Source organism: Pituophis catenifer, unplaced genomic scaffold, assembly GCF_029215685.1.
Source record: "Pituophis catenifer annectens isolate HBS135680 unplaced genomic scaffold, rPitCat1.0.hap2 SCAF_8, whole genome shotgun sequence".
NCBI lineage: Eukaryota > Metazoa > Chordata > Lepidosauria > Squamata > Colubridae > Pituophis > Pituophis catenifer.
In genome coordinates this window covers 40,006,430-40,033,250 of record NW_027256888.1, presented here as the reverse complement: position 1 = coordinate 40,033,250, position 26,821 = coordinate 40,006,430, and the positions used below count along the sequence as shown (strand labels likewise).

At 39.4% G+C, this 26,821-nt stretch overlaps 1 protein-coding gene across 1 annotated transcript in view; it reads left to right on the top strand.

The window, feature by feature from the left end:
• The first annotated feature begins 480 nt into the window (after positions 1-480).
• FAT1 (FAT atypical cadherin 1) overlaps positions 481-26,821 on the top strand; it is a 153,015-nt gene continuing 126,674 nt past the window's right edge. Inside the window, exons 1-2 of the mRNA XM_070948256.1 lie at positions 481-576; positions 8,039-11,331. Of these exons, the coding sequence (XP_070804357.1) occupies positions 8,058-11,331 (3,274 nt within the window). The 5' untranslated portion in view covers positions 481-576; positions 8,039-8,057. The remainder of the gene's footprint in view (positions 577-8,038; positions 11,332-26,821) is intronic.

Genomic DNA, 26,821 nt, shown 5'->3' with positions numbered 1-26,821 from the left:
CCGAGTAAACAGATTTGTTCATGCTAAGACTGCTGCAGGCAGTCTTATGAACCCGGTGACATTTCCCCCTGAATAAACAGGGCTCTGACCCAACACACTTACCTCCTTAGCCTTAAGCCCTTTCTTCTCTCTCTCCCTCCACCCTCCACCCCCCATTGTTCGTGTGATCACAACTGTTGCTCCCTTAAATGCGCTCTGCCCTTCAAGGGAAAAGGGGGTGAAGGAGGAGAACGATAGTGGCGCGTTTGATCTGCAGGGTTATAATCACTCCGGAGCCAGATGGTTGCGAGCCGTGCAGTCGCTGAAGAGTGGTTTAACTTTTCATGCCAGAGAAATTAGTTCCGGACGCGGTTTGTGGCGGCTGCCCCTGGTTTGGCGGAGGAATCCGGGGACCGGAGCGTGTTGCGACGAGCGGCCGCGGGAGCGAAGGAGGCGCCGCTGCAGGCAGCGAGGGGAGGAAGAAAGGCAGAGTTGGGGACTCGGACTGGGCACCATGCGAGAGAACGGGGCTGGCGCTTTGCCTCTGTGGAAGCCGTCTCCCCCGACGCCTCCGTCTTTTCCGGGGAAACCTTAGAGGTGAGAAACGGAGCGGGATGGGAATCGCGGGGAGTTGGACTCGAGGAAAACGGAGTAGAAGAAAGTTCGGGATCGGAATGCCCCCGCGGTGCCTTCCCACGGGGGTTTTTCCCGCACGAAGGAGGGGGGGGCTTGTGTGGAGGATAAGAAGCAGCCAGCAAAGCGGGAGTGCAAAAAGTTGCTAACGGAGAAAGAGGGGCCGTGGCTACCGCACAAGGGGGAGGAGGTGGGAAAGTTAGTGCTGTATTGCGAAGTTAGGAGCTTTTCTGCCTGGCCGCCCTATTTGCATTTGGATGGGTGGCAGAGAATCTCTCTTCTATCCCCCCCCCCTTTTTCTGGGTGTCAGGACGTGAGGAGAATAGCAAGTGAGACACGAGGGGCTGCAGCCTGCCCGGGAGCTTTTGTCCTGCTGCTGCCATTAGCTGAGTAGGGCACGGCGAGCCACGTTGGGAATGAAAGAGAGGGGGGGAAAAGGGGTACTCTTTAGCAAGAGTAATTGCTAAATCAAAATCTTTTATGGGAGGTACCTCTTAAAGTGAGATAAAGCCTCTAAAGACTTTTTTTTCCAGTCTCTCTCCTCCCCAACACAATTCCTGTTCTTGATTTCAGAGTGCTTAAAGTTTTATCTGCTGCTAAAATCCCTGCTAGTCTTTCATTATTTTTTCCCTTGGTCTAGGTTCATTATTTTTTTATCAAGGTCGGCCTGTCTTTCCTAATTGGATCAGGATCCAGTTGTTGTGACCTAACTAAAGTGCTGGAGAAAAATTGAAGGAAGTAGGCAGTAATTATCTTTTCTTATTACTGGGCTTGGAAAGGAAGGAGCTGTTAACTATGGATTGAGGCTGTGATTTCTCTTGTTATGCTTGCCAGAGTTTGTTTTGAAGAGCAAAGGGTGATTAATATGTCTTAAAAGGGAAGGCATGCAGAATACTTGGCATCATGTAGTCGAAGATTATAAACTTCATAATCTGAAGTAGTAAGCATTTAAAATGCCAAATAAATTGTTTATTGCAATTATGTTCCAATTTTTCTCTTTAAGGCTGGAGATGGCATACATAAGGATTTCTTATTTTGTCCCACCACATAAATCTATGAGATAAATTGGTTTGAGAGATGGTGGTAGACTCATGTGGAGTTGGTTAAACTTGGCTCGCCCTGGTCCAAGTGTAAGCCCTTCATTAAATATAGCCTTCTTTAAATCAAATTTGACTCTTGGTGACTTCATGGAGATATCCATATAGCTTTCTTGGCCGGAATCCAGAAGCAGGTTGTCCTTGCCATCTCCCTGTCTATCTTATAGGAATGCAATGTTTAGGACATAGTCTACAATTGAATATAATCCATTCATAGCAAAGTCCCACTTATTTCAAGCAACACTTAAAGTTTGCTTGAATCCTACCCATATCTATTCAAAAGCAATTTCTGTTTAGTTAAATAGCAACAGGTTCTATATTACATCTGCCATGTATGCAAACATGCCTATATAGATATACTAGGACATACAGCAGTCTGAATTTTAAGAGGAGAAAGTGAGTAGGAGACTGATTGGACATGCATATTAAATTGATCTCCCTTAATCCAATATGTCTTAATGTATGGGTCTAGGAAGCAATGCAGTTCTTTGAGGAAGTTGCCCAATAGATGCAATGTGTGCACCCACTAACTCCAAAATGCTTTTTCCCCTTTATATCCAGTTCACTGCACAGACTAATGTTTATTCACATATCACAATCTTATATTAATTTTAAAAAAGTTTTTAATGGAATAACATTGCCTTGGCAAATTCCTCTAGGATTTCAGATTTCACTTCAGAGTGCTTAACTTTGGGCAGACTTCATCCTTGATCTTTGTTTCTTTTCTGGCTTGTTGACAGACTCTACCACAGTATGACCTTCACATTCTTTGGAAGGATAGAATTTAGAACATTCAGAGAGGAAGGTCTTAAAAATTAGGATCTTTTTCCCAATTTGTTTGGGAAAATCTGAGAAGCTTTCAACAAAAAATAAGTCATCTTCCCATTTTCAAAGTCAGTCCCATTTTAGTTTATTAGTTGTGGATCCTAAATGTGAGACCACTCATTGATTTTTCAATTCTGTTTTATATTTTAAGTGACATGTGTATCATCTATATCAGTGGTGTCAAACGGTGTCACGGCGTCACGTGACGTATACAGACTTTTTTGCCCTTTGCTAAATCAGGCATGGGCATGACCAGTGTATGATGCATCTGGCCCGTGGGCCGGGAGTTTGACAGCCCTGATCTATATTGTATTTTTAGAATGATCTTTTCATATGTTAGACAGGAAAATTGTCAGCTAGTAAGACGCTAAGATTAGCCTGCTTCAAAAAACAGCAACAAAGTATTGTATGTTAAAATAACTTATACTGGTTGTTAATAGGATGTGATCATAAATGTGTTTCCCTTAGGTACCAATCTTATTTCTTCTAATTGGTTGTATTAGTAATCCTGTTATTGGCTGTTATGAATGTTAGTGGTTAGTGGTTAGTGGTTAGGATGTTAGTGGTTGTAATCTACTACTTAGCAGCAGGTTGAAGAGAGCAAAACCAGAGAAAGGTCCATTGAACATGGCAACTGGATCCAAATTGTAGTTTAATTGTAGCTTATTGAATAACACACAAGTGAATTGTCTGATACATTGTCTGATTCCAAGACAAAAGTCAGTGTTTCAATATGCATTAGTTGGAATTGCATAATATACTAAACAACCCATATTTAGTATGGGTTGTAGATTTGTTTTAGTATGTTGTGTTTGTTTAGTATGTTTAGTTTAGTATGATGTGTAGATTTGATAAGCAAATGGCTTATTTTCATATAGTCATGAATAATAATCTGGTAAATTAAAAGATAAAGGAACTGAGAGAAACTAAACTCTAGAATTGAGATATTATTCAATATGAGATACTCTTCAACAGTTACAATGATTTGGCTATTGGTAACTGAGGGCTAAATATGCAGTTCTGCCTGTATGAAATATACAGAGTAATATTGTTTTAACAATTTTTTCCACAATGAAACCAAGAAAAGATTATTGTAGTGATTAAGGAGCAAGCATTACTGTATATGGCAAAAAGTTCATTTTAGAATGAATTTTGGATTAAGAATTTCTTTTTTAAAATGATTCTTCAATCTGTATCTATTATCCACAATGACCAGCAATACTTTTATTGTATTATTTAAAATATATTTTTTATTATTGTATATTTTTCATAGAGTATTTTGTGGCATAAGACCAGATTATCTGAGGAATGGTCTTGTCTCACTTGATCTTGTCAAAGAGGTGCACTGTGGGTCCCATTGGCAAAGAGTTTTGGCTAGCAGGGTATAGAAGGAGAGCCTTTTCTGCTGTGGTCCCCACTCTTTGGAATATCTTGCTACCTGAGGTGAGGTCTGGCCCCACCCTTTTGGTTTTCCAAAATAGTACATTAAAACCTGGCTTTGCAGTTGGCCTGAGGGAGCTCTATGTTGGAGGTATAAGTGGACTTACAAAAGAGATGCAGCCACCTTACCAAACTTGCTTTTTGCTTCTTGTCTCTATATTTAATGTTTTGATATTTTTATGATTTTAATTGTGAGCTGCCCAAAGTCACTTTGCAGAGTGAGATGGGCAACATATAAATTTAATAAATATTTCCCCATTTTTAAGGGATAACCCTTATTGCAATGATCCTTTGCTTTTAAAGACAGAGAGAAAAGAAAGAAATTATTTTAAACTCAAGCTTTCATTTTTTTTAAAAAAAAAAGAGTACCTAGTTTAAAAAAACTATCGGTTGCCAGTTAACTGCAAGCAACTTTTAATACTGTGTTTAGAACTTAATTAAAATATTTAATCTTGTAATATTTTTGAAATAAACATTTTAACAGGTTTAGTTAAGTATTGACAGAATTTATTCATTCAGCAAAAACTCAGGAAAAGTATAAGAATGTATTTTTGTTTTATTTCAATAACTAGAATTTGTTCAAAGCTGCAGTCTCTGAGTGTTGCCATCTAGTCAAATTTCATGTAAAATGAATGTCAATCCTGGGCTATGCATAAAAAAAAAGTGTGTCTTTGCTCAAGATCATCCAGTTTGTGCAAACCAGTTTTTTTGACTTGTTGCATATTTATATCACTACATGATATTGTCGGATGGGGGATAGAGTTAAGCATCCATTATCTTAGAATTATTAGATTGCCACAAATGGTCCAAGTCCAACTTCTCTTGAATTCTGCTTGGTCTTGGATCATTTGTGGCAACATAACTATTCTAAACTGATGACATGCTTAACTCCTGCCCTCAGCTCTGCCTGCTCTTCCTCTTCTTCTTCTTCTTCTTCTTCTTCTTCTTCTTCTTCTTCTTCTTCTTTTCTCTCTCTCTCTCTCTCTCTCTCTATCTATCTATCTATCTATCTATATATATATATATATATATATATTGCATAAAATGCTCTTTTTATTCATTGGACATTTTACTGTTATATGGTATTGGGTTGTAGCTAATAATATTAGTATAGACATTTATGTAGATAGTTGCTAAAATAAGTGAAAACTTAACATAGGCATTTAGCTATGTTCCACAATGAACAAATCATATTGACATCACTATTACTTATTCCCAAATGGAGAACACATCCATAGAGTAAAAGAATTCAGCCTTCACAATGTAGTGACACAATTTGGTAGTTTGGTAACTGGGCAGAAGTGAAAAACTATGGGAAAAACACTTTTCAGTATACAGGTAGTCCTCACTTACCTTATTTAGTAACCATTTGAAGTTATGACAGTTGGGGGGAAAAACAGCTTTGTGACCAATCCTCTCATCTTGGGCTACATCACCATTTGGGTGCTTCGCAATAGGCATGCATTTATGACCAGAACAGCATTCCTTGCCCACGTGATCACTATTTGTGAACTTCATAAACTTGCTTCTGACAAGCAGACTTAATGGAAAATGTGAAGTCAAAATTGCAAGTTACAGTTACCTGATGTCTCACTTAGCAGTGAGTTGCTGATCCCAGTTGTGGTTGATAAGCTTTGTTCCCCTACAGTTGATTAGCTCCTGATTCTTTTAATGATCAGTGGTGGTTGCGGTTGTTTTTAGCTTTGTTATCTTTTAGCCATGGCTCTTTAAATAATTAGTATGTTAGATTATCTACAATTGAATTTTGCATATAAATGTTTACCTGTTGTTAAAAATAAGAACATTTTTGTATGAAGATTTCAGAGAAAGCAAACAAATTTATACATAACCCTAGGAGACATGAGATTGTTCAGCCTTTTTTCTGGTTCCAGACCAAGTATCATTTCACGTGATCACTGTAATGCTATTCAGCTCACCAAATGGATTTAGTGGCTAATCATTTGTTAACAAAAGGACAGTGTCAAATGTTGGTCTTTTATTGTGGCCTTTTCTTAGAAGTAAAACCTAAGCTTAAAGCTGATACTTCGTTTTGCAGCATGTTGGATTGCTCACCATTTGTTAATAAATAGAAATTTACAAAAGTGAATTAGCTGGGTTTTTAAAGTGCTAAGGGGATATGCTAAGAGATTCCAGATCATAAAATAATATCTATACTTGTGAAAAATCACAATTGCCTCTTGTGGGACAGAATGTCATATTGTGTAGCTAGAGATAATTGAAGGAATTGTTTATGGTTTAGAACGCTGCTCACAATTTTTGAGATTGCTCCACAAGGCTTTGGTTGCAAAACAGTGGTGCTTGAAATCAAATATTGGTTATCATATATTCTGTAGAGCAAAGGTGAGAGCTCATTATCTGTTATCTTTTTTCCAGGTGAGGCAAAGCAAATCTTAAAATCTGACAGTACTTGAGAGTATATGTCATTTCAGAAACACCAGGATCTTGTTGTGTCATGTATTAGCTGAGAGTATGCAATAAAAAGTAGTTCAGTGGAAAAAAGTAGTGTTTAAGGCAAACCACCTGCAGTCTAAAACATGATTAAAAATATTTGAACTAAGTTGAATGGAGCAGAAATTGCATTTGTTAATAGAATAGTCACTGTGTAAACTACTTTACTAAGTAAAACTGTAATTGTTTTTACAGTGTTCTTAAAGGATAGAATTTCTTCTTGGGATGGTAGTCTAATTAAAAACTAATCTTCACTTAAAGCTGTTATGGCTAGGAATGCAGGGGAGATTATTTTTTTGTCCTATTAATGTATATTTTATTCATGCCTGAAAGAATGAAAAGTAAGTTCTCTATCTGAGTTTCAGCAAATACGAAATGTTTGGCTTTGTTAACTGCAGTTTGGGGTAAAGTTCAACCCTTTATATATTAATTAATACCAAGATTAGGGTCAAGAACAAGACTTTTATTTTAATATTTGTGTTTTGTCTCTTAAGTGAGATACTGCTTGGGTGCTTACAGATTGCATTGCTTAAGTGTAGAATCGTTCATCTTAATTCATTCTCATCAATAAAATATGGAAAAGTATATATTAGGCATTTATGTTAGTATTAATGACACAAACAACATCATCTCTTTATTACAGTGAAAAAAACATAGGCTTCCTCTTCTGAAGGAATCAATTTCACAGCTTCATTAGCCTCTTACGTATTAGAAGCTGAAGACACTGTGCATTATCTCTATGAATTCCACTTTGAAAACTCACTTCCAAATTCCTGAAAGTTTTATTAATAAAAGAGGCATTTGTTGCTTATGTCTTACTCTCAGAATGTTTTAGAATTTATTACTGGGCACTGTTACAGAATGCGTGTTGCTCTTCTCTCCCAGTTATATATTTATCAAACTGCCTTTTCATTTCCTAACCATGAAAAAAGTCCCTGGGAACATTTCTTTTATATATTCCCTAGAGATTTAATGTCAGTTTGGAAAATGAGGAAATCTGAAGGCAAATAGGATAGTGAAGGAAAGGAATCTGGTGCATATCTGACTGCCCCTTAAAGTGCAAGAATTTGACATCCTACGCATGAGAATTTTGTCTTTTTCTTTCGGGGAAGAAATAAAGTTGATGGAAAATGGCTATGAAACATTGCAGAAGAAAAGATATATAATTATTGTTCAATAACTTCTCAACTTCAAATAGACCCTTGAATTTATATGAAGAATCTTGAAATTCAACGATGTAAGATTGATACTTACGAATGTTATCCAGTATTCTGATTTATATCCATTTTTAAATGTTAGCTAAGGACAAGAACCTGGCCCTTAAGCCTTGTAGAGGCTTGACGCTTCAAAGCTAGCCAAAACCATGGGACTCTTGGATATCACTAATATGGAAATTATTTTCCATTTCATTATTTTAATCCTTTGGTATGCTATGACCACTTAACTGAAAAAATATGTGTATAGGATAATGGAGCTATACATTATGTTTCCATGTAGACTTTATGAGAGAACTCAAGTCATTTTATTCACAGAATAGTTATTTTAAAGGACCATGTTCAAAGACACTGATTCTCTTCTTGTCTTTTTTTCTCCAGATTTTTAGTGATTGCTTGCATGAAGAGCCATTTGACCATGATGCTGTTGCTGTCCCTACTGCTGCTTGTGCAGGATTTTGAACAATGTGAAGGAACCTTGAGACAATATCATGCACTGCCAATGCAATTCACACAAGTTCATTACAATGCCACAGTATATGAAAACTCTGCAGCTAAGACTTACGTTGGGCATCCAGTAAAAATGGGCATTTACATTACAAGTTCCCTGTGGGATATAAAATACAAAATTATTTCTGGGGATAATGAGAACTTGTTTAAAGCCGAAGAATACGTTTTGGGGGATTTTTGCTTCTTACGAATTCGGACCAAGGGAGGGAACACCGCTATACTTAACAGAGAAGTAAAAGAGCACTATACATTGACTGTAAAAGCAATAGAGAAAAATACAAATGCAGAAGCTCTCACAAACGTCAGAGTGCAAGTATTGGATACAAATGACTTAAGGCCTTTGTTTTCTCCAACTTCTTACAGTGTTTCGTTGTCGGAAAATACAGCAATAAGGACCAGTATTGCCAAAGTTAGTGCAACTGATGCAGATATTGGAACCAATGGAGAATTTTATTACAGTTTTAAGGAGAGGACAGACATGTTTGCTATTCATCCTACAAGTGGGATGGTCATTCTGACTGGCAGACTTGACTATTCAGAAACAAAAGTTTATGAGTTGGAAGTCCTTGCTGTGGATCGTGGTATGAAATTATATGGCAGCAGTGGGATTAGTAGCATGGCAAGATTGACAATTCATATAGAACAGGCTAACGAACATGCTCCAGTCATCACAGCCATTGCTTTCACTCCTTCAGAGTTGGACAAGGATCCAGCCTATGCAATTATAACTGTGGAAGACAAAGATCACGGTTTAAATGGAGAGGTAGCATCTCTAAGTATTGTAGCAGGTGACCCACTTCAGCAGTTCAAAGCTGTGAGAACCGTCCCAGGAGGAAAAGAGTATAAAATCAAAGCAGTTGGCACTGTTGAATGGGAGAGCCAACCTTTTGGCTTTAATCTTACATTGCAGGCTAAAGATAAAGGAAACCCTCCAAAGTTTTCATCTGTGAAAGCAATTTATCTGCCCTCCCCCCAGTTTAGGTCCGGAATAGTTCAGTTTGAAAGAGAAGTTTATAGAGCTGAAATAAGTGAATTTGCTCCACCGAACACACCTGTGGTTATGGTAAAAGCATTGCCTACTTATCCCTATATAAAGTATTTGTTTGTAAATGCACCAAGCAAAACTCAGTTCAGTTTGAATCCTGACACTGGCCTTATTACTACTCTAGATGCCATAAAAGCTCAAAGTGCGCCTCATTTTGAATTTGACATAATGACAAGCGATAGAAAAGCATCCACAAAAGTATTCATTAAGGTCATAGATGTGAATACTCATCCTCCAGAATTTACTCAGACATCTTATAAAGCTTCTTTTAATGAGAATGTCCCTATAGGGACAAGTGTTATGAGTGTGAGTGCAAAGGATCTTGATGAAGGTGAAAATGGCTATGTCACATATAGCATTGCAAATATAAACCCTGTTCCTTTTGAGATAAACCACTTCACTGGTGTGCTTACCACCTCTGAAACTATGGATTACGAATTGATGCCAAGAATTTATAAATTAAGAATTCGAGCATCTGATTGGGGCACCCCCTATCGCAGAGAGGTTGAAGTCCCTGTTACAATAGCTTTAAATAATTTGAATGATAACACTCCTCTCTTTGAGAAAATAAACTGCGAGGGAACAATTCCCAGGGAACTTGGTGTGGGAGAGCAAATAACTACAGTGTCTGCTATTGATGCTGATGAGCTCCAGTTAGTACAATATCAAATTGAATCTGGAAATGAATTAGATTTATTTAGTTTGAATCCAAACTCGGGGGTTCTTTTCCTGAAACAATCACTAGGAGATGGATTAAGTTCAAAAACATCTTTTCATAGTTTGAAAATAACCGCTACAGATGGAGAGAATTTTGCAGCTCCCATATTTATTAACATCACTGTAGTTGCCAGCCGCAAACCAGTGAGCTTACAATGTGAAGAGACTGGTGTGGCCAAAATGTTGGCAGAAAAACTCTTGCTAGCAAATAAGCTACATGGTCGTGTTGAAGTGGAGGATACTTTTTTGGATACACATACAATGAATCTGCATGCACCTCAGTTTGAAAGTAGTCTTCCCAGGACCATTGAAGTAAAAGAAGATCAGCCTGTAGATTCTACCATCATATTTTTGAACGCAACTGATCGTGACACTGGTTTCAATGGAAAGTTAATCTATTCTATTTCTGGAGGTAATAATGACAGCAGTTTTATCGTTGGAATGGAAACAGGAATGCTAAAAATCTTGTCTCCTCTTGACAGAGAAGTAAGAGATAAATATACTTTGAATGTTACTGTTTATGATCTTGGGATACCACAAAAGTCTAACTGGCGTCTTTTAAATATCAGAGTTCTTGATGCCAATGATAATCCTCCAGAATTTCTACAGGATAGTTATTTTGTTGATGTAAGTGAAAACAAAGAACTGAATACAGAAATAATACAGATAGAAGCCATAGATAAAGACTTAGGGACCAATGGTGAAGTAAGATACTCACTTCTTACAGATACAAATAAGTTTTCTATTGACAGTGTCACTGGAATTGTAAAAGTTTCAGGACTTTTAGATCGTGAAGTTCAAGCAGTGTATTTCTTAAAAATAGAAGCTAGGGACCAAGCTAAAGAGTCACCACAATTGACTTCAACAGTTCTACTAAAGATATCGTTAGAAGATGTTAATGACAATCCTCCAAAATTTGTTCCTGCAAATTATCGAGTGAAAATCCGAGAAGATCTTCCTGAAGGAACTATTGTCATGTGGCTAGAAACTTACGATCCTGACTTAGGCCAGGCAAGCCAAGTAAGATACAGCCTTTTGGATGGTGGAAATGGAAGTTTCGATGTAGATAAACTCAGTGGAGCGATCCGTATTGTCCAAGGACTGGATTTTGAGAGGAAACAAGTTTATAATCTAACAGTGCGGGCTAAGGATAAGGGAAAACCCATTTCATTGTCTTCTACCTGTTATGTTGAAATTGAAATAGTTGATGTAAATGAAAATCTGCAGCCACCACGTTTTCCTAATTTTGTGGATAAAAGTTTTGTAAGTGAAGATGTTCCCATTGGTACTTCAGTAATGACTGTGTCTGCTTATGATGAGGATACAGGAAGAGATGGTGAAATCAGATATTCAATAAGGGATGGATCTGGTATTGGAATCTTCAGAATAGATAAAGAAAAAGGTAAGAAATTGTCCTAAATGTTTTGAAAAAAACTCATGAGTCATTTTTAAGTTTGTATTTATTGTTTCATTAAGAATTTGACTACTTTGCAAAAACTAAAGAATAAAGCCCAATTATCCATAGGAGGTTTCAAGTATAGGAATAGTGAAATAGCACAAGTTATACTGAATATAGTTTCCGCTAAAAATGACTGGAATCGTTTAATAAAGGGATTGAAAAGTATAACCACTTCATCATTTCATCATGCTTACCATCTTTTTCTTCAATGTTTTATTCATATTTATTTTTATTTATATAAAAAAATATTATTGGCAATTTATTCATTTTTTTTATTGATTGATTTTATTACAATTTCTTTGATTGTTTTGAGCTGCCCAAACTCATTGAGAGCAAAATTACTATGAATTTCTGCATTAATAAGAGTTCTAAGAAGTCTAATATGTTCATTATAATTTTAAAAAAGGGTGGGTATCTTTTTATTCTCATTAATGAAAAAGCATACAGACAATACTTCTTTGCCAGACCAGTTATGTGTATAGACAAAAATGGCAAGAGAGTTGTTTATCAAGTCTCCATAGAGATTTGAAGATGTAAAGATTAAATTATGGAGCATCCTTATGAAATAATGAAGTACTCTTTATTCATTGTCAGGCCAGTATTATAACTCTGAATTGATTGCATAATACCTTTGCATGTGAGTAGTCTTAAATATAGTTTTTTTAGAATATAACGGGGGGGGGAACCAGTTGTCATTAATTAATTTGCATCTCATTCAGGTATTTCCTAAGACATTTGTTGAAAATCTAATGCTATTATTAGAGCATTAAATAAAAATGTTTACGCGGATAACAGGATAGAAATATATCCATGTTTGTATCTCTTGCTTTTCTTAAAAAGAACAAGAAGAGGCACATAAACTCATTACTGCATAATGAGCAGTAAGATTGAGAATATCTGGGGACCCAACATTTTTCTGCTGTATTTGTTACTTAGGCATATTTTAATATTCAACCCCTTCCTTGCAGTTTCTGTTTTCTCCCACTGTTAAAGATATAGGGATACTGTTTGCTTACCCTGCAAATATGATCTAATCTACTCTTGTTGTTACTGTTGTTTCTAATCTCTCATCTGTTCCTGATGCAAGGATTTTCCCCCCTTTCTTTTCCTCTTCTGAATGAGAACAGTGGAGAACTTTTCTACTTGACCTTTGTAACTATTGAACAAATGTCCTTGCTGGCTTGTGCTGGCTGACTGTCCTGCCCTCTTGTGAAGCAGTATGCATGCAAGGTTATCATGTTGCTTTCTTATGGAGACATTTGGCTTGCCTTCACTTGTCCTGTTCGACTAGTTTCTAATCTGAAATGAGAAACACATTTTACTCAGTAATACGCTAATATTCTGCTTGTTGCACATTAGAAATTTCTGGAATTCTTGCATGTCTTTGCACTCGAATCGTCAGCAAATTGGTTAAGGAGGAAATACCTATAGGAGATTCTCAAAGGGTATTAGGATTGGGTACTGAAAGATGCTCAAGGAAAGCAGCATGACGTTGCTTCAGCGCATGCACCACAAAACTTCTTGTTAACAAGAAAAATGGAATTTTTGAAATAGATTTTCTTAAAACTTAAAAGAGCACTTAAAAACCTGGACATAATCTGGTGATTATTATTGTTTCATACAGAATGCTTGGTAAGTGGATATACAAAAAAAATATCTTTTATACTAACTCCAGTATATTTTCAACATGTTCGAAGAGGACCTTGACATCTAACAGGTTTTGGGCTGTCTGTGATGTGTCTGCAGGTGGCTGGTAAGGCCTATATGGGCACAAAATATTCTGCCACATGTCGGGCAGACATGTGGGCACCATTGTTGCAGCATTTGCAGTTCTGGATTTGCAGAGTGCTCACTTCTCTTGTGCTATATTGTAGTTGTTCTTCTGTCCTCAGATGTCTGGCAGCCTTGGTGGATCAGCGTGTGCCATGTTGCTCGATCTTGTGCCAGGGTTTCCCAGGAAGTGATGTCGATATCCAGGGACTTGAAGGAGGCTTTCAATGTGTCTTTGTATCGCTTCCTTTGTCCCCCATGCGATCGCTTTTCTTGAGACGGCTTACCATAGAGGAGCTGTTTAGGGATGCAATGGTCTGGCATCCTTTTGTAACATGGCCTGTCCAGCGTGTCTGGGCTTTCATCAGCAGGGTGTGAACCGATGGCAGGCCTGCTCTGGAGAGGACTTCTGTGTCTGGCACCTTGTCCTGCCACCGAATCCTCAGAAGTCTGTGGAAGCAGGTCATGTGCAGTGGTTCAATTGCCTAGTGTGCCTCCTGCATACAGTCCAAGTCTCACTGACATATATCAGAGTAGTTACTGCTCAGTAGACTTTGAGCTTTGTAGCAAGGCTTATTCCATGGTGTTCCCACACAGTGGTCAGTAGTCTGCCAAATGCAAAGCTTGCCTTGGCGATTCTGCGGTTGACCTCAATGTTAATTGTCACTGCACAGGAGAGGGTGCTGCCAAGGTATGCAAATTGGTCCACTGCTTGTAGCTTTTGTCCCTTCACTGTGATGGTGGGCTCTTGGTGTTGGGCTTTCGGAGCTGGCTGATGCATCACTTCGGTCTTCTTTTATGTTGATGAGGAAGCCAAAGTTGTCGCATGCTGCTACAAATTTGTCCACACTGGCTTGCATTTCAAGCTCTGATCCAGCATTCAGGGCATAGTCATCAGCAAAGAGGAGATCACATAGCACAGTCTCCTTTATCTTGGTGACAGCCTGGAGTCTTCGCAGGTTGAACAGTTTCCCATCGGTCCTGTATCTCAGACTAACTCCCAAGGAACTGTTCTGGAAGGTGTCTGACAGCATGGATGAAAACAATATGCTAAACAAGATTGGTACCAACACGCACCCTTGCTTGACACTGTTGTAACACAGAAAGGCTTCTGAAACTTCTCTGTCATCCAGAACACGAGCGGTCATACCATCATATAACACAAATATAGACCGGTTTTTTCTAGCGGTTAAGATACCAGATTAGAAAGCAGGGTGGATAAAAATCAATGATTTTTTTAAAAAAATCAAAAAAATCAGATTTTTTTTATTTAAATCGGATTTTTTTTTTATTTTTATCGAATTTATTTTAATAAAAAACTTTTGGGGTAAAAATCTATCGTAAGATAGTTTTCTATTTAAAATACATAAATAATTTAGTTTATTCAGCATGAAATGGAGCTTAGTTATGTAGCATGAGCCTATATTCTGCAACACTGGGACTATCAGTGAGTCAACAGTGGGTCAAAGGAGTAGCAGAGATGACAGTTGCTCTTTAAAAATTATGATTTAAATCAAGTTGATTTAAATCAAACCTTTTTACTAGTGATTTAAATCATGATTTAAATTGTGATTTAAATCAACTCGATTTAAATCAAATCCACCCTGTTAGAAAGCATGAGTTCTAGTCTCACTTTAGGCATGAAACAGCTGGATGACTTTGGGCCAATCCTTCTCTTTTAGCCTAATTCACCCCATGGTTGCTGTTTGTGAAGAAAATGGGGGAGGGTGTCTATTACATGTGTTTGCTGCCTTGAGTTATTTATAAAAATAATAAATGTGAGATATAAATAAATAATAAACAATTTCCTGATAGAGAGATACACAACTTTTCTTAATGATAGTTAGCACCATTTATGAAGTCGTGGGTCTGTGAAGTAAGCAATAGAGGCAGTCGGTGCTGGAAGAGTTAACACTAGGAGTAAATTATGATGTCTATAAAATCTTTTGTATGCTATGTACTCTTGTAGTTCATGGTGATGACCAGAAGTAGGCTGACATCATTTTGGTGGCTGGAAATTTAACTTAATGGAAGAGAGCAATGATGCAAAGTAGAGAGGGCAATATTACCCAAACGACTGTTTTATAGTGGTTTAGGCCTTACACTACACTTGTTTTATTTTTTCATTATAAAAATAGCAGAAATAATGTGGATTGCTCTCCACAGTATAAATGAAAATGGTTTTCAGCGGTCACAAGGGTGTGTGTGTGTGTGTGTGTGTGTGTGTGTGTGTGTGTGTGTGTGTGTATGTGATGATGTTCATTCCTGATCTGGAAAACTGTGATTTAAACATTTCTGTGCTGTAAACTGATTTCTTGAATGACAACCTTGTTCCTTTTCCAAAGTATGTGAACTTTTTCTCAACATAATTTTCTCATTTGTGCAGGTAGGTGGATGGGAGGTGAGGGGGGTCAGGACTAGAGAATTTAAAAGCTTGTAATATCTTTGTGTGCAGGGCACTTTAGAACAAAGAAACATAAATAACTCTGAGATGCACCTTATAAAGTGTAAAAAGGTTTATAATTTAAAAGGGTTTAGCTGTTTTTTAAAAAAATCTTTGAGAAAGAAAAAATTACTAGATGTTTAAAATGTCTTGTCTTTTTATTTTTTTAGGAAAGTATAACAAATCCTGTGCACATTTCCCTATATAAATTATGGGTAGGATTTGTTGTAATTAACCATGTTTGCTATATTTTTATATGGAACCTGGAACTACAGGTTGATAAATTTCAAATATTAGCATTCTGATATGACTGCAAAATGTATATTATCTGTGAAATGCAAGTTCTGTGTTTGTGTGCAAAGTAAAAGCACCTGTTTGTAAAAAATAGGTACTGTTTAAGCTTTTATTGAAGCTATTTATGCTGACAAAGACTCAGCAATTGTAGTTACTAGCTTAGAATGTTATAGTGGATAGAAGGTATAATATTTAACAGCTTTTTAGTATATCATCTGAAATTTTATTTAAAAGCATAAACAGAAATAGTTGATTTTCATGGAGAAAAATGGCCCATAATAATAAAACAGTTTTATTACTGTGGGGCTTTTTACATGTAACTTTACTGGTCTTTTGCTGTATTAGAGAATGTGCTGAGAAAGGAGAAAATGGTTTTTAAATAGCTAGTTAGATAAACTGTCCTGGAGCCTGGTTAATAAGGGCACTGACCATGAAAACACTGAGTTTTTTTTGGGGGGGGGTGTTTCTCTGTTGAAAATAAGCATTGTTTAGCAGTGACCCCTATTGACCAGTTCATACCTTGGTCTGATGAAAACAGACTAGTTTTAGGAGAACTAATATAAGTGTGAAACACAGTCTCTGGAGTTTGCCCTAGAGAAGTTCATTTGTTAAAGTACCCATGAAGGTGGATTGAATTTTCCATGTCTCAGAACTCTACAAGAAAAGGAACAGTGCAGGAAAATCATTTGTCAAAAACTTTAAAAAAAACATATAGTTATATGGTTGCTGATACCACAATCATACTGGAAATTCTACTTAAAATTAAGATAAGAAAGAAAGGATAGAACTGGCAATATGTATACGTGTTTTTCTTTCATTTATTTAATCATAAATTATTTTGTATTCAGGAAACGATTAATCCTACATAGTGAGTGGTACCGTTCTGCTTTTTACTGTATGATATGTATATATTCAGAATATGTTCATATTCTGGAATTTAATACTGCGCATGTTTCGTCGTGCTCTCAAAACTTTTCTATTTCAGCAGGCTGGCCTGGCCTAACTCTCCTCTTTTAAATTTTTAATTCGTTTGATTTTATAAATTGGGTGTTTTAATCTGTGTTTCGGCCAAAATATTTAATAATTTTAAGGGATTTTTAATATTTGCATTATCTGTATTATATCTTGGCTGTTCACCGCCCTGAGTCCTCTGGGAGTAGGGCGGTATAGAAATTTGATTGATTGATAAATAAATAAATAAATAAATAAATAAATAAATAAATAAATAAATAAATAAATAAATATTTTATTGCTGAAAATTAAAGAAGGAACTCATTTCAGCAAGCACATATTTCTGAAGATGATCTAATATCTCTTTTTGTCAGATGATATGTAATGGTATGTGGGAAAGACCTTGGGAGACGGGGCAGAGACATATTGCCTAGGGAACAGTTAAATAAGAGATGGCATAGCCTGCATTGGAGAATGGGTGAAGCAAGAGGCTCGGGAAAGACCCTCCCTAGTTTCTCTGACAGTAAAAGAGATGGCAGGAGAGTTATACTTCAGACTTGCAAGATTCTGTTAATGTAACTTTACTATAAAGTTGAATTAGCTTATCTGGTTGTTTTTCTTACCCCGGTCTACCTGGTAAGACTGACAAGATACTTGTAAAATCAAATTAAGAATCTTGTTCAAGGGAAGTATTTTTTTATTTGAATTTAAGACTAGCCTAGATGTACATTTTAAATTTCCTAGTACGCTTATCATCTGAAGGACAAAGTCCTGTGCTCATGCACTAACATACTGCAATGCTTATTTATTCTCATTAATTATTCTCATAATTCAAAGTTTCTTATATTTATCTTTCAAAATTAAGCTAAAGCTAATGGATTACTTTTAATACCATTTTAAATATAATCTTCAACTTCTTTTAAGAGTAAATTGATAGAATAATAATGTTTGAGTTCATACACTGTGTGCCAAAACACAGAAGTCTCTGCTGGTGCTGCATAACTTTTTGTGATTGATGAGCAACTGATGATTTCAAGATATAGAAACACATCTGCAGACTGAAATTTTGGAATTTTTGCTTTCGGTATTAAGAGTATGTCACAACATTTACTATAAATGTAGAAAGAAACAGCAGTTAGTTATCCAATGAGATTTCTTTTATAAATCCAGTGATTGTCCAAGAGCCCTAATAGAAGGTGGCTGAATCATTTGTGTAAGTGTTAGCATTTCAGGTGCAAGTAATCAGTTGTCAGGCCTACAAAGTAGACTGGATTAAGAAACTACCCCTAGAAAGACGAGGATGGAATTAATTTTTTTGGGCAATAGTCTACAACAGGGGTGCGCAACTGTGGCCCTTTTACAACCTGTGGACTTCAACTCCCAGAATTCCTGAGACAGCTTGGCTGTCGCAGGAATTCTGGGAGTTGAAGTCCACAGGTTGTAAAAGAGCCACAGTTGCCCACCCCTGGTTTACAATATCAGAATCTTGCGAGTCTGCTTGTGTTTTTAACTTTCATCCCTTCTATATCCTGTAGAATCAGAAAGAAGCCACCTTGAATCTCTTCTTAATACTATCTCTTTTCTTAGGATGTAAGAAATGGTTTTGCCTTTGTCATTTCCGTAACAACTGAATACTCCCTCCAAGCCCATCTCTGTGGCTTTCTACACCAGCATACAAAGAATCAGACAAGATGCATTTCACCTTACCAAATTAGAATTAATAGTGTAATATTTGGCATTTTTCACTTCAGGTGTAAATTTTTTCTGAGTAAACACAGATGTTTTCTGCACCAAATGTGTACTTTTAAATATTCTATTTATTCATCAATAGAATGAGTTCTGGATTGTGAAGGCGTACATTCACTGATATTACCCCCTAAACCTACTTATGTGGGAAAGGAGGCACTTCTCCATTGTACTTAGCTGTAGTACAATGCTTTCCTTGCATTAGCCAACTATTGTATAGGCTTCCACTGAGAGAGCATGAAAAGATAGGGGGTCAAATGGCAAATAAATTTATTTTAATATTATAATAAGTTAATTGTTGGGTCTTTCACCTAATTCTTTATGACTTACAATTATTTCATAAGACTTTTTTTTCTCTGTTACAGCCTAGTCATTACATTGATTCACTTATCTTTCATTATGAATCACTGATTAAAGGATGGCAGTAAAGACTTTATCGTTGTGATATTGATATATATATATAATAAAATATCCAATTTATGAGAATATATAGCTTTGTATGTGTTGGTCAAAGATCATTGAGAGTTCACTAAGTGTTGCTTTAAATCATGAAGAAATTCTATCTAAAAAAGATAGCTCAATGTACTGCAGTGTATTCTGTTGATTGCAATAGCAATTGCTCAGGTTTCTGGTGGATTGTGACCTTGAAGTCTGTTTATTATTAACATATTATGTATTTTCCTAGAATTTTCTATCTACTGTATTTTTCGGAATATAAAGCGCACCGGAGTATAAGACGCACCTACCTTTTTTGGTGAGGAAAAGAAGAAAAAGGAATATCCCTCTGTCTCTGCCTCTGAGCAATTTTGCCTCGTTGCAGCAAACAGCCTGCTTTATTTACATTTTCGATTTCAGCATAGCTTGATTAGCACAAGGAAAAAAGAAATCTACTCCAGCAATTTACCTCTTTGCAGCAAGCAGCAATGCCCTGTGCAAAACAGCTGAGAGCAAATCATCTGAGAGTCGGGAGGCCGATCTAATCAACTTGTGGTGAAGCTGAAAGGAACTGTTTTTTCTTGCTGCTTGCTTGCAAGAAGTTAACTGCTGCGAGGCAGAGGCCAAAGGGTGGGGGGCAGTGGGTGGGTGGGGCTACATTCGGTATATAAGACGCACCTAAATTCTCACCCCCTTTTAGGGGGGAAAAAGGTGCGTCTTAGACTCTGAAAAATATGGTAATTCTCACTGAACTATCTCTAACATGAAGCCAATATAGAAGCATTCTCCTAACAAAGTAAATAAGATTGTTTGATATTAAATCAAATAAGGAGAGCTTTATGTTTTTTCTCCCAATTTTGCAAGATAAAATGTATTTTAAACATTTGCTATGTGCAGTATATAGTTTTTTTTAAATGTTAATTAACGTTAATACCTGTGTGCTAATACCAAAGTTAGGCTTAGAAAATACTACAGATAGCCAGCATATTTCATGAAACTGAAACATTGGACACTTTCTGCTGGGCTGAGATGAGACATTGGGCAAATTTTGACAAGCAGTTGAGGAAGAATAATTAGATCTAGAATACAGTTGTAGATTCACAAATAACAGTTATTAGTTTCTCCTCGGTGGGAATGGCAGTCAGGCATGGGATGACTATCTGTTAGCTAAGTCCCACCCTTCTTGCCGTTCTCCAGTTTGTCGACTCAGTCTGCTTGGATTGTCATGTCTCTCTTTGCTAAATTCTCAACTGAATTTAATATTCAACTAAATCTAATACCACCTTGCTCCCTTCACTGGTTGAACTTTTCCACCGTGAAGGATTTTGTCCAAACCCGCTGAAGACCATGTGGCGACTCCGGACTGCGGTCCAACGGGCAGCGCTCGCGATTTTGCTCTGCGGCGTTGACCCATACTGGCTCCGCTTACTGTTTATCGGAGGGCACTCTCGCACCGTGAGCTACTGGGCTGCTTTTAGAGCCTTTGCTCAGCAGCGTTTTTGACGCGAGGCTGTTATTCCGCACCGGATTGATCGCAGTTTTAGCCTCAGGGCTAGCGATCGAGACCCTTACCAGCAGTTTCTCCACTGCTTGTCTGATGGAGCCAGAGGCATCAATAGCCACAGGTATCTGTGGCAGCGCAGTGAGTAGCGGTTTTCTTTGGGGAATTCCACGACTTAGGCCAGATTCTGGCACCTAAAACAATCCAAAATGACGGATGGTAATTTATCTAAATCAACCCGCATGGCTCCGGCCCGGGGGAGGAAGAGACGCCATGATAGTGATCCAGGAGAAGGGACTTCTGGAACCCAGAACCAACCCAAACGAGCTAGGGGGAGGGCTCCTTCCCCTAAATAACATTCCAAGTGCTCCCAGGCTTATAAAGACGAACAGAGGCGGTACAGAGCCATTGAGTGTGCCATTCAGAAGGCACAACAGGATGTTCTAAAGGAGGCCAAGTCCCCTCCCTGATCGGAACCAGGCCCGGCACTGGCCACAGTATCCCGTGAGGCAGTTCGTCCTCCGGTTACTCAGCCTTTGCCTCTGCTTCATTATCACCAGATGTCTCGCCTCATGGCACGCCCGCCTCATCAGCAACTGCGGCCATTTTGTTTGCAACCTTGCCAGTGGAGGTTTCTCCTCAGGCCGATTCTAGTCAAAGGGTCTCCCGCCTTACTCCTCTGGCATCTGTAGTGGATCCTCCCCTATCTGGTCAATTGTCTAATCCATAGAATCCTGCCTTAGCCTTATTGATATTGGATGCAACCTTGGCAGTGGAGGTTTCTCCTCAGGCCGATTCTAGTCAAAGGGTCTCCTGCCTTACTCCTCTGGCATCTGTAGTGGATCCTCCCCTATCTGGTCAATTGTCTAATCCACAGAATCCTGCCTTAGCCTCATTGATATCGGATGCCATTAGACTTGGCATTGGTCAGGGTCTCCAACAAAGAGCCACTTCTGAAATTTCTGACTAGGTGAGCCAGGTCAACCAATCTCCCAGTTCCTGTCATCTGGAGGAATCGGGGGCGGAACAACATAGGCCTGATTCTCCTGGCTCTGCTAGTCAAGCCTCCTTATCGGGAGAAGAGATCAGGAATGATCAGATGATGACGGCCTTGAGCCAGATCATCTTTCTTTCATTGGCCTATTCAGACCCCAGCTTTTTAGATTCCAGAGCCCACCAAGATATTAATAAGATCTTGGCTGCAATTGAATGCCACCCTCAATGCTGCCAGATTCACAGCCAAATCGTGGAGGCTTCTTTGGCTCAGGCATTGGTAGGCCGACGCTAGAAATAAGTGGCGTTTGGCTTCTTCCACTTATTCCAGGGAAAAGCTCTTCGGCTCTTCCCTCAACTCATTCTGGTTGAGACCAGAGACCGGTGCAAATTCTTGCCATCTGTCTCCCGGAGGACCAATTTTCGTCAACAAGGCTATTTATATTCACAGTCCTTTCGTGCCTCAGACAGTGGATTCTATCAACACTGCTCGCAAAGGGCCTTCCCAGCCAGAGGGGCTCAACATCAGGACAGCCAGGTTAGGAAACCTTCACAAATTTTCTCCAAAAGGTCCTTTCGGGAGGCAGGGGTAGACCCTTCCGTAGGTCCAGATTGATGTCCCCAGGATTCTCACATTGGAGGACATCTTTCCTTCTTCTCCAGTCGCTGGGAATCCACTACATCAGATTCTTGGGTGAGGGAAAATGTTCGGGCGAACCTTTCCCTTGAATTTTGCTCCACTCCCCCGAGGGTTTTTCTACCAAGCCCTTTGTCTAGTGATCCATCCAAACGCCAACATGCGGTGATTATTCATCTTCTGGCTATCAAGGCCATCCAGATGGTTCCGCAGATCCAGCACAGACAAGGGTTCTATTCTCCTTTATTTTTGGTACCCACATCCTCGGGGGGCTGGAGGGCTATTCTTGAACTTAAGTCCTTGAACCGGTACATTATTTACCGCCGGTTCAAAATGCACACCCTCCAGTCTATCCTAGAATCTATTCGGGTGGGGGATTTCCTTTTGTCAGTAGACCTGACAGAAACATATCTTCACGTCCCCATCCTTCCTGCTCCACGTAAATTTCTCCATTTTTATTATGCTGGACACCATTATTAATATAGGGCTCTGCCCTTTGGCCTTTCCTCCGCTCCTTGGGTGTTCACTAAACTCATGGCTTCCCTCATTGCCCACATCCGTTCCCTCCCCATTCACATTCTTTTTTACTTAGATGATTTTCTCATCCTTTCCACCTTAGAGTCCCTAGCTCACAGGACAGCTGCACCTCCCTCCAGGAGTTGCAAGCTCATGGGTTCTTAATCAATTGGTCCAAGAGCCATTTAGTCCCTTCTACCCATATCAAGCACATAGGGGCCCTAATAGATACTATCAAATCTGAAGTTTCGCTATCACCAGACCGTCAGGCCAGTCTCTCTGAGATGGCTCTCCATTGCTATAGGGATCGTTTGGTCCCTCTCCTTGCTCGTTCCCATCTGTTGGGTAAAATGGTTTCCTCCTTCGGCATTGTTCCCTGGTCCCGTCTTCATAGGGAATTGCAGAACTCCTTAATAAGAACTCCTTAATAAGAACTCCTCTTCCTCCCGTTGTCCTCAAATCTCTGACTTGGTGTAACTCTGCTGCAATTTGCAAGGGCAGTCAATTCCGGGAAGCCCACCGCATAGTCCTTACAACAGACGCCAGCCTTTTCGGATGGGGAACCCACCTGGGTCCCCACCTAGCACAAGGGCAGTGGTCTCAACAAGAGAGAAAATACAATATCAACTGGCTAGAACTCCAGGAACTCTGGCCCTTCGACATTTTCACCACCTGATCAGCGGTCAGCATGTCCTAGTGCTGACAGACAATGTCTTGGCCAAAGCACATGTAAACAGGCTGGGCGGCACCTGCTCAAAAGCCCTCATGCAGGAGGCGCTCCGCTTAGGCCTTTGGGCAGAGAGTCATCTAGCCTCCTTGAAAGCGGCCCACATTTCAGGGGCAGCAAACGTTCGGGCTGACTCTCTCAGTCGCAACCCAATAGACCAGGCGGAATGGAGCCTCCATCCACTTCTAATCAAGGAACTGACTTCCCGATTTGGCCTCCCAGCGGTAGATCTCTTCGCCTCCTGAACCAGCCATCAAGTTCCTCGGTTTCTTACCAGGTTCCCGACACCCGGAGCGGAGGCAATGGATGCCTTACGCAGACCTTGGCCTCAAGGGCTGATTCTCTATGCATTCCTTCCTCTGCCTCTCATAGCCAGAGTAATCAGAAAACTCTTGGAGGAGCGTGCGGAGTTGATCCTTCTTGCCCTGCATTGGCCTCGCTGGCCTTGATTTGCGGATTTAGTCTCCCTATTGGTGGCGCGCCCCTGGCGGATTCCCGACGACAAGATTGCCCTGCTTCAAGGAGCTCTGGTCCATCCAGAGCCCCAGTGGTTGCAGTTAACTGCCAGAGGGGGCCTCTAATCTGCAACCTGCAGTTATTCACCAGTTCCCCACATGGGACCTGAACAAAGTGTCGACCGCCTTGACCAAAGCCCCCTTTGAACCCCTGTGTGAGGTGGCACTCGGGTTCTTTTCCTTCAAGGTGGCCTTTCTCGTCGCCATCACCTCTGCCCGTCGCATCTCAGAACTAGCTGCCCTTTAGATATGTTGAGACCTCTGTGTATTTCACCTAGACAGAGTCGTACTCCATCTGGATCCCACCTTTGTACCAAAAGTCAATTCCATCTTTCATAGGGCTTAAGAACTGGTGTTGCCCTATTTTTGCCCGACTCCAGTACATTGTCTTGAGAGGGTATGGCATACCTTGGATGTTTGAAGGGCTTTGAAAATTTACATTCCACGCACGTCATTTCGCAGGATGGAAGCCTTATTTGTTTCGTTCCAGCCAGCTTCCATGGGCTCCAAAGTCTCTGCTCCGGCCTTGGACCACTGGATAAGGGCTACAATTTCCATTGCATATGAATCACAGTCCTTGCCGATTCCTTGTTGTATCACTGCCCACTCTACCAAGAGTGCGGCTATGACGGCAGCGTGGGCTACCCAGGCCTTTTTGGAGGAAGTCTGTAAAGCTGCAACTTGGGCTACCCCGACACCGTTCATCCGGCATTATCGCTTGGACTCCTACGCATCGGCTGACGCTGCCTTCGGCAGACAAATGTTGCAGAGAGTCCATTCAACCTAGGATGAGCAGAGCTGGCTTCATCTCCAACCCAGGACGATAACGAGCTTTGGTATGTCCCATGCCTGACTGCCGTTCCCACCGAGGAAGAGAATGGGCGTTGGGCTTACCTGTCACGCCCTTTCTCTCGTAGGGGGGAACGGCAGTCAGCCCCTCCCTGGTGATAGCCAGCTTGGCAAGGGGTGTCGGGATGGGTGGGCACCATTAATTATTTATCTTTACAGCTGGATACACGTCAGTCTGCATTGCGGTCCTCGCCGACAAACTGGAGAGCAGCAGGAAGGGCGGGACTTAGCAAATCTGCAGACTTGGTCCTGATTGGCTAACAGACAGAATCATCCCATGCCTGACTGCCATTCCCCACTACAAGATAAAGGGTGTGACAGGTAAGCCCAACACCCATTTTATTTTATTGAAAAGTTATTAGTTATTTTAAAAATTAACCTAGAATTCCAGGATTGTAATTGAACTGGCTCAACTAAAAATAGGTATTTCTGATTTCATTTGGATAGGTTTAATACGCAGCAAAGTAAGATGCAGCCATTCTCATATCAATACTCAAGATATTGTAATAAATTTTCATCATGTATTCCTCTTCGGTGTATTTACATGACATTCTTTTTGTCTGGGGTCTGCCATACATTTTATATTTCTCTCCTGTTTCTGCCTTTATGCAAGCTTTTGGGAATATCTTGGCAGTTCAGGATTGTATATGTTATATTAATAAGCAGTCTAAGATCATTGACCCTAGAAAGAATAGCGAGCTCAAGGGAGACCCTTTAATAGGATTGTTTCATTTTTAAGTAAATACTGCAGCTTCTTAAAGAAGGCAGCAGTAGTTTTCTTCTTATTTGCGTTATATAATGTGCATTTTTGCTTGCCTTGTTCATGTCTGATTGGGGGTTTCTGTTTAATGCATATGTGTTGAGAAGACTTCTCACAATAAAAGGGGAAACCATTATGACAATTTTATATAGTTCTTATGTTTTTGCTATCCATGCGGGATAAAATATGCTTTTATTTCAGAATAAATTAAGAATTAAATTCAGTGAATTGCCTTTTTTTACACATTAATTTATTCAGAGGAATGAGTGAGCAGGAAGTTTTTATTTTTCTCATGCTTACAAATCTCTAGGGATAAAAGAAATTGATATTGTGTTACTCCAGATTTCTGAGATAGAAATAGCAGCTCTCAATCCCCTTATCTTTTTCCCAGAAGGCACCATATTTAGCTGCCATAGGGCATCATGCCTATGCGAGCAAAAAGTTCCATAGTAATGACCTCCAAGCTAAGACTGAAAAGAAAAGAACCTGTTAAGAAAGAGGTAAATTTGAACTACTGATTGAAAGTTACTGATTAACAGGCTTCAAACATTCATCTTGACACTATAGGAGGAAGACTTGTGTATGGTAGAAAAAAAATCAGGAGGATTTTGATAATAAAATGTGTTTGTCGGTGCTTGTTCTTTGAGTACTATTCAACCAGTGAGGTGGGGGAATAATGACAAATATACAAGTAGAGCAGAAGTTTCATTGAGAGCTGCATCAGCATTATGCCCTCAAAGGGCCAGGTGGGTGTGGCCGGCTCGACATCCCTCATATCAAGGGGTGCCAGTGGAGGGCCAGGCAAGGCTGAGGTGGAGATCCGGCAGAAGAAGGTGAGACTGGGGCGAGCGCCAAAGCCTCATCCACCAGAGGACCCTTGCTGGACGCAAGGCAGAAGTGGGGAACCGGCCTGCCCATCAGGCAGCAGACCGAGAGACAGGAATGCAGAGTGGCAAGAGCCAAGTGTTAAGGCCCGACTCTGGGTCGTCCTTTCCACTACATAGCATGGCTGGAGAGGGTAACACGGCACTCATGTCAGATGCAGAGCCGTGGCTTGAGATGGGTAGAACTCTAATAAATGAAAAATAATAAAAATAACATGTTACTACAATATTCTCAAACTGGCTTGCAATATAGTTTCTGATCCCAGTAAATTATCTAAATTTTTAGGTAAAAATTATGATTTATTACTAAGTTCTAAAGTCATAATAGTTCCCTTAATATCTATTCATTAGATGTGCAAAATATTTCAGAACTGAAATGTTCAAAATTCATAATGCTTACGTTAAGTTTCAA